Raw genomic sequence first — 8,954 nt, 5'->3', positions numbered from 1 at the left:
GGAAGCGGCAAAGACGGCGGGAAGCGGGATGGGCTGCCGTGGCAACTGAGGTCATCCGACAGCGTGCCGGTAAACGTGGTGTTTGGCCGCAGCCCACCGCCACCACCAACCACCACCAGCACCCCCCCACCAGGACTTCACCGAGGCAGTTGCAGGCGCTGTAGGGAGGTAGAGGGGAGACCTCCACTGACCCAGGCAGCCTACTCACCACCCTACACCACGGGCCACCCCCCCCCCCCGATCCATGTCGTATGACACCTGTTACGCAGGAGCCAGCCCGGAGGCGCGGCGGTCCAGCGATCGGAGGATGAGTGCGGTGGTGGAAGAGGGGGGAGGGCGGGGGAGAGGGCTGAGGAGGAGGAAGAGGAAGAGGAGGAGGACGACGAGGAATTGAGCCGCTGGGCAGCGTGAAAGGACAAGAAAGTGGGAGCCTTTCTTTTTTTCCTGCTTCTTGCTTTCAACTGGCGGGGAGGCAGATTGTCACTCCCCCCCCCCCACCACCCGCCGGCCCCCCCAGGGAGCATGCAGGTGTTTCAGATCGTCAAGGAGCTGGTGTCTCCGTCCAGACGCCGGGGCGGCTGCCAGATTCGGAGGTTGTGTGTGTGTGTGTGTGTGTGTGTGTGTGGCGTGTGCGTTTGTGTGTGTGTGTGTGTGTGTGTGTGTTTGTGTGTACATAGTCACAAAACGGCTGTAATGCTACTATGATGGATCGGACACGCTTGGATGAACGTAGAGTGTGTGTGAGTGTGCATCCGTGTCTCTGTGCACCTTCACCAAGCGGCTTTGATGCTATTTTACTGTCAGACATGCTTGACTGTAGTGTGTGTGTGTGTGTGTGTGTGTGTGTGTGTGTGTGTGTGTGTGTGTGTGTGTGTGTGTGTGTGTGTGTGTGTGTTTGTGTGTGTGTGTGTGCGTGCGTGCGTGCATTGGACACAATCTGAGAGCCTACATGTATGGTCCATGCTGGCGGGAGTCTGGTGTTTGTGGTGCGGTTTGTCATTGAGGACTTACGGCGACACCGGTTCTCCTTTGGCTGAACCAACACAGCGGTGGTCCTCAGCCGAAGCTCAGGTCCCCTGGCATAGCCCTGTGTGTGTGTGTGTGTGTGTGTGTGTGTGTGTGTGTGTGTGTGTGTGTTGCCCTCACTCTAGGGGCATGTCTTATGTGTGTGTGTGTGTGTTCGGCCCTTGTCACTGAGTTTTGCACCATGTGGAGTGACGAGTCGAGAGACCAATTGCAAGCCCCCAGGGGGCGGGGCCATTGGGCGTTCACCTTTTGAACCCTGACGCTGTCCTTGCTCCTGATTTGGTCACACAGCCTCCAAGCCTGTCCACCATTTTCTCCTGAGGAGATTTATATTTGTTCAGCTTTTTTACCGTAGCGTATTTTAACCGCAAGTGTTTCCAAGTGTTCGCAGCGCCAGAGGAAGTCAAACCACAGATTGTCAACTTCACACTCCGTTGCTCTTCAAATAGAACAGCCAGCTCACACATGTCATGCACACACACACACACACAGATTCACACACACACACACACACACACACACACACAAACACACTCATTTCCAGCTTCATTTGCATTTCCATGTTAACGAGGTGAAACAAGGGGTGAGCTGTTGCTTTAATGATGTTCAACACCCCAACACCTATAATCATAATAAATAATGAATTCATAATTAATTATGTCAATGATCATTATTCCAAATTCGCGGGGGGGGGGGGGGGGGGGGGACATGGGATTCTGCTAAATCTATTTAAAGTGGATTTTAATGTGTCCTTCTGACATGTCCGTCCGTCTTTTCCCCCAACGGACGCTCCTTTTTAGTTTCTCATTCAGGTCTGGCGAGGGAGCCAGGCTAACCTTTGTGGAACCAAATTTTCTTTATGTGAAACGTGGCACTACTACTGCTGCTCAAGGACTTGCTCTTGGCTTGTTATAATTAGTTTGGGTTTCCTTTGTGACAATCAGTTTCACAAGCCCTTCCTGCTAGCGCTAATGCTAGCTAGCGTGAACAAAGCCTAACACTGAGGCCTCTGTGCAGCACTAGCTAGCGTTAACACTCGCTAGTCTTGGCACTAGATGGTGTTAGCGCGATGGCTCTCTCCCGACACTTTTGTTGGCACATGATGATGACATCAAATTTTACAAGGATGATTTGATCTACGTACCCATTTCTTTCAGCCATACTCGTGGCAGTAAAACTCCAAACCAGCCCCTGCTTATCAATCTGTTCTTTTGACTTATTTAACCGAATTACAACAGTTTATCAATCAGTTGGTCTCTTGGGGTTCTACCATAACCGGATCTGTATTGGATTTCTTTATGTGTGCGTTCATATCCTCTTACTGTTATTTTTGTTCGTCTGTCTTGTGTTTGTAAACACATCGATTCTCTCTCTCTCTCTGTGTCTGTCTCTCTCTCGGTCACTCATTGTACCTCTGTCTCTCCCTCTGTCTCTCTCTGTGTCTGTCTCTCTCATTCTCTGTCTCTCTCTGTCTCTGTCTCTGTCTCTCATTGTATCTCTCTCTCTCTCTCTGTCTATGTCTCTCTCTCTCTCTCTCTCTCTCTCTCTCTCTCTCTCTCTCTCTCTCTCTCTCTCTCTCTCTGACTCTCTCTCTCTGACTCTCAAATTTTACCCCTCTCTCTCTCTCTCTGGACGACTTTGTCCGAGTTAGACTTTTGACGACACACAAGCGTAATCACTGACAATGGCGAGGGCTACTCAAACTGAGTGAGGAGAGTTTGAAATCCTGTATTGATCATCCCCACCCCCGCCTCATCTCCTCCTCCTCCTCCTCCTCCTCCACAACCTTAAGACAAGATTGAGTTGATTGTGTGCTGATTGTTACTGTGCGTGTGTGTGTGTGCTGATTGTGACTGTGTGCGTGTGTGTGTCTGTGCATTTGTGTGTGCGCTTTGCTTTCAGTGGCACTCTCTGTTTTGTGTTTTTAGCGATTTTTCCCTCATCCCCTGACATTTGCTTGCTGCACAATCTAATGAAAGAATAAGCTCCGTCTTAACTCGATGGAGAAGGGTGATGAAGGGTCCTCTGGTCGCATGCTGCCATGTTGCTCCCTCGCACGCCGGGCAGCTCTGACTCACAGGGGCCATGGTGCGCAAGTGTCAGCTCTTGTGTGTGCGCTTGTGTCAGTGTGCTTGTGTGTGTGTGTGTGTGTGTGTGTGTGTGTGTGTGTGTGTGTGTGTGTGTGTGTGTGTGCGCCTGTGTTTGTGTGTGTGTTCGAGCCTGACTGATACAGGATTCTTTGGAACAATGCCAACGCGCTCACTTGATAGTAACGACACCTCTGATGGGGATAAATGGTCTCTGTTAATAATGTTTTCTGTAGTAGAGGCAGAGAGTTTGTTATCCGAGATCAAAGAGCTTGCTATAAAAACTGTGCTGGCGGCATGCTTTTATTTATTTTTACAGTTGAAAAAGGATATTCTTAGTTACAATGTTTTATGTATTTGAGTCAATTAAACATGCTTGCGTGCGTGTGTAGGGACTTGATCGCGTGCGTGCATGTAGGCGTGTGCGTGCATGCGTGTGTTTGTGTGACTGTATGTGTGGGTCGGCACGTGCAGGTGTGTCGTAGTCAGACGGGAGCGAGATGTTTTGGCGAGATATGTGCTGGTTGGATGATGAAAGATATACTGTGCTGACGATCCCATCCATCTCCGTCCAGGGGTTAAGCCTGGCAGCATGGACGCCACAGGTCCTGTGTGAGGCAGCTCAGTCGTCGGCCGTCTGTACAACATCACACAACGTCCCCTTCTTCTGAAGTCAGTAGTTGACAGGTTATCGAGGTTGTCCTGGCGTTGGTTTGCGGCCAGCCGCCGTTATTTGATCAACAACGGTTTATTGACCGGTATTGTATTATAACTATACTACTATATGTTACTAGACTTTATTACTCATGCAGTCGGTGAGCAGTCCCTTTTCCAAAGCAACTCGCAGTGAATTCAGACCAATGTCCAAGCTCTGGACATTGGGGGATCGAACCCACAAGCTCTTTGGGCTGGTGATGAAAACGTGTTTCTCGTAAGACATTACATGGAGGCAGAGCGTTTGGGTTAATGGAGTATGATCAACGGGAAGACACACGGTCAGCATTTGGAAAAAAACGTTCATGACTTTTATAGGGAAATATCACATTGTAGGCACAAACCTCCAAGGATATAAAGAAACTACCTTCTGTGACTGCTGGGACACTGACGTGACAGTCCTGCCCACCTCTAGGATTATTATTATACCATTAGAAGAAGTGGACGCTCCGTTCCATTGAGTCCGACAAGGCCCAGTGGTCTCTTGCGGTCGGGGGAATCGCCCAGGAGAGAGAGCCCTCAGGGCTTGAGAGAGAGAGAGAGAGAGAGAGAGAGAGAGAGAGAGAGAGAGAGAGAGAGAGAGAGAGAGAGAGAGAGAGAGAGAGAGAGAGAGAGAGAGAGAGAGAGAGAGAGAGAGAGAGAGAGAGAGAGAGAGAGAGAGAGAGAGAGAGAGAGAGAGAGAGAGAGAGATATTTATGTCCAGTCCTGACGCTCCTCCAGTCCCCTGCCAAACCTGCAGCCAACCAAATCTCTCTTCTCTACTTTCTTTTCTCTTGTCTCATATCACCTCTTCTTTCCTCTCTCCACTACTCCCCTCGCCCCTTCTCCTCACACTCCTCTCTTAGTATTCAATCTGTCTCTACGTTTCTCCTTTCCAATTCTTCGTGTGTCTTTCATCTTTACACTTTTTCTCTCTTTCTTTTCATTTATCCTGCTCTTCAATTTTCTTCTGTTCACTTCTGTGCAGCTTAATGTCTCTGCTCTGCATTATTAAAATGGTTCTCTGTCTTGGTCTCTCTATCTCTCTCTCTTTCTCTCTCCTTCTCTCTCCTGGCAGTACAAGGCCATGCTCACTCAATTATTCAAATGATGTGCCAGCCAAGTGCTTAGGACAACTTCTCTTTTATTTTATTTTTTTAGTTTGGTTTTAGTAATGTGTGCGTTGAGCATTAGATTGAAGGCTGTTTCTAATTCATTCAGTCCCTTATTTATTATGTTTTTGTTTTTTGTTTTTTTATTGTATGTTTGCGCTACCCATTAGCTATGAGGTCCACATTACCTAGCGTGTGTAATACACTTGTGAATGTGCTTTGACTGCGCTTGTCGTGCAGAAGCTAATCTTTGTTTCAGGTTAGTTTTGAATATTTGTAGTGAATATTTTAGAAACACAGACAAATAAAATAGGTTATTGGAAAGTATTGACCTGTAATATTGGCGTAAATCCAATAGTATGAAGATAAATAACTTTATTATTTTCTATATTTAACGGGTCTTTGTTTTATAAACAAGCTATCTGAGATGTTTTTTTTGATATATATCCAAACAGATTTAACATCGGATCTGATCTTTGTCCCGGGGATCTAACCTCATTTGTACGGACTGTTATCGGACTGATATTTATGTTCAACTAACCGTTTGTAAGTAGTAGTTTGTTGGGTTTTCTGTTCAGGACTGTATTAGGTATCTCTGTTAGTCTTCATCAGATCAACTCTCAGAAGATTCATATCCACAGCCTCGTATTTTCAGTTTTTAGTTGTGTTCTTTGGCAGTCTTTTTGTTAGCATTTGAACCATCATGGGACATGTCCTTCACCGACCCAGAGGGAGTATTCAGTTGCAATGTGCTTTCTGTTATATGGTTGTGCAATGAATTCTTAAAGTGGGGAAAGTTATACTTTTCATATTGTAGCCTAATCTTGTTCATGTAGCCTTATCTTTTTTGATTGTAAAACGCAAATCAAAAGTATAGTGTTACCCCTTCTCGGAAGTGTGACAACGTTATCTGTCAGACTCTAACCACTGTTGCAAGCAAAGAACGCATACAGCATACAGTGGGGTTGCCCAGTTCAGAGTATATTTTATCACCCTATGTGAGTCAAATAGGTGTGTGTGGGTGGGAATGTCTGAGTGATTGTGTGTTTGTGTTTTTTCACAAACCGGTCTCAACACATATCGTGCAATGGTTGACCAATAACGGACATTACGCACTGTACACACACAGTGGCAAGTCAAAACATATATACAAAATATAGGGAAATGACGTCACCAGTCATAAGCAGTGAGTAAATATAATATAAATATATGTCCTTGTTCAGCCATTAAGGGTCAGTGGATCACAGTTCCTCCCTTGCATCACCTGTGTTTTAGCTCTGGTCTCTCAGGATAGCAAATCCAGTCGCCTACTGTTCTTTTAAATGAAGACCACATATAGGTACTATGCTGGTGGAGGTAGCCACCTAGGTATTGATGATCTCCAGGGAGAACTTGTGCTAATGAAAGGCTGCAGTATATCCATATCTGGGCCACAGCCATACTTGTGTGATACTGTCTGTCTTTCTCCCTGTTCCTGTCTCAAGCCTGTCTCTCTCTCTCTCTCTCTCTCTCTCTCTCTCTCTCTCTCTCTCTCTCTCTCTCTCTCTCTCTCTCGCTCACTCTCACCCTGTGTTCTGTGTCTGTGAAAACAGTTGGAGTGACCTTAAATTTTCTTCATGAAGTTGAATTGATCCTCAAACCAGAGTACTGCAGTGAAAAGGCTTTGTCCCCTGTGGCCCCCAGACCACATGTTATCCTATGTGGGTTATAATCTGGAGCCCATTAAAATATGATAATATACATGATTCATTAGTTGTTGCAAGCAAAGTTGCTTTTTCGACAAAGGTTAATTTTTACATAACATTCCCCAGAGCTGCATTTAAAATATCTTAAAGGCAACTTTAACTAAATCACACCAAAAATATATTTCACAGTCTCTATGTCACTTTCTAGGGGATATTTGCATTTTTTTTTTTTATTCTCAAAACATAACATAAAAAGATGATAATCATCAGAAGAAATGGTAATCAGCAACAGCACAACTTTGACCACTGGTCGTCATAACAATGGAACACACACACACACACACACACACACATCAACACACACACATCAACACACACACACACACACACACACACACACACACACACACACACCAACCCTCGTACACACAAACACTTTCCTTCTGTCTCTCTCTCTCTCTGTCCCCCCAGCACACGTCAGCTAGGCTATATCGACACAACTCGTCATGCAAGGCCACGTCCGTCTCATAATGGTGCTTTAATGGGTGTTGTTTATCATGAAGATGTCATCGTCTGCCCCCTCAACCTCACCCCACCCCCTCCATGCATTTAATTCCCCTCACATGCAGTCTCCCCCCCCACCCTATCCTTTGCCTCTCCCTGGTTAACTCTTCTCTTTCTACATCTGTGGCTGTCTGTGACTCTCTCTCTCTCTCTCTCTCTCTCTCTCTCTCTCTCTCTCTCTCCCTGTCTCCCTGTCTCTGTCTCTGTCTCTCTCTCTGTCTCTCTCTCTCACTCTGTTCTTTCTGATGTCTTCAATGGGGCCTGTTGTTGTTTTGTTTGTGTTTGGGTGTGGAATGTTGTGAGTGGGACAGCCTGGCTCCTGAAGTCAACGTGGTCTAGTCTCTCTCTCTCTCTCCCTTCCTCTCTCTCCCTGTCTCTCTCTGTCTCTCTCTTTTGATATCTGTGTGTAGCTTTATGCCTCGCTCTCTGTAGCTTTCTGTATCTCTGTAGCTCTCTGTGACAGCAGTAGTGTCTATTTATCTCTCTGTGTCACACACGCACATACATACACACGTCTTCTCACCCTCCCCTCCCCATCTTGTTTTTCTCTCTCTCTCTGTTCTGAATTTGGTTTGACAAACGGAAGCATTGTTACTGCACAGAGCCCTTGACACTGACACACAACTCATCTCACTCCGCTTTCTCTCTCGCGCTCTCGCTCAATCTCGCGCTCTCTTTTTGTTTATCTCCCTCTAATACCCTATCTGTCTCTCTCCCTCGCTCTTGTGTGTCATCGAGGGGGCGCCCTGGGTTCCGCGTCAGTAACGTCGCGTTAGACATCGTACGCCGCGTGGTTCCGTCCTGAGTTCTGTTTTCGGTCCAACTTCGGATGGGACTGATGGTTCCCCCAACCCGTCCGTGACGAAGCAGCTTTCTGTGAGCCGCAAAACTCATGCGGACCAAAGTTCTGGGCGACCCGGCGCATCCGCTCGTCAGGCCGAAAAGAGGTAAAGAAAAGGACCTCACGGTGAATAAATAAAGGGAACAATCATGCCGAGGGGGGGGGCCTCCGATTCCCACCGCAATAAACAGCAGAGTATTGCTTTTTGTACATTTGGCCGCTGGGCCGTTTGTTCGGACTTCAGGGAGGGCCACCTGCACACTCTGCTTTCTGTTTTTAATATATATGGAGGGCTGGTTGAACTGGGTTGAACTGGGGAGTGTCGTACTGATAATGTACCGACACATATTGGGATGGTGACAGCCATGGCAGTGCTAGTTTTGGTGGATTTAGTTGAACACCAGTTGCTTTCTAGTTTGTAGGCAGATTGTATTAAAGGAACTCGACTATTGACAGTTTGTTTTGATTTTGAGTTCACCGTTTTGAGTCAAATGCATGCACACGCACACACACACACACACACACAAACACACACACACACACACACACAAATACACACACACGTTTACTCTGTTTGTGCGTGTTCTATACCAGTTGTTCGTCGTGTTCTCCCCTCTGTGTTTTTAAATGTTTGATTAAGGGCCGCCACAATGAGTCACCCCTCGTGAGTCACATGGCGTTGTCCGGTTGCCCGGTTGGTCGGCCGGTGCTAAGTGCAGCGCTTAAGAGGCTCTCTGGGAGAGCGGATGATTGTTGTGGACGCGGAGTGAATAGCTCCTAATGACACGCTGGGCCCGGTGGAGTCACTCACACACGCAGGGTTAGTGGCGCTGTTTTCGTGTTGTTGTTGTTGTTGTTTGAATGGGGAACGGTGACATCACTCGTGGTGTGTGTTTGTGTGTGAGTGTGAACGTGCGTGTCCTTGAGTGCGTGAGGAGAAAATATA

General features: G+C 47.0%; 1 protein-coding gene across 1 annotated transcript in view; it reads left to right on the top strand.

The window, feature by feature from the left end:
• Positions 1-522: 522 nt before the first annotated feature.
• The window catches only part of usp6nl (USP6 N-terminal like), a gene marked incomplete at its 5' end in the record, with an annotated part of 45,283 nt that continues 36,851 nt past the window's right edge, over positions 523-8,954 (top strand). Inside the window, 2 exon segments of the mRNA XM_079755839.1 lie at positions 523-573; positions 575-593. Of these exon segments, the coding sequence (XP_079611965.1) occupies positions 523-573; positions 575-593 (70 nt within the window).

Source organism: Pollachius pollachius, assembly GCF_949987615.1.
Source record: "Pollachius pollachius genome assembly, chromosome: 18".
Lineage (NCBI taxonomy): Eukaryota > Metazoa > Chordata > Actinopteri > Gadiformes > Gadidae > Pollachius > Pollachius pollachius.
This window is presented reverse-complemented; position numbering and strand designations above follow the sequence as displayed.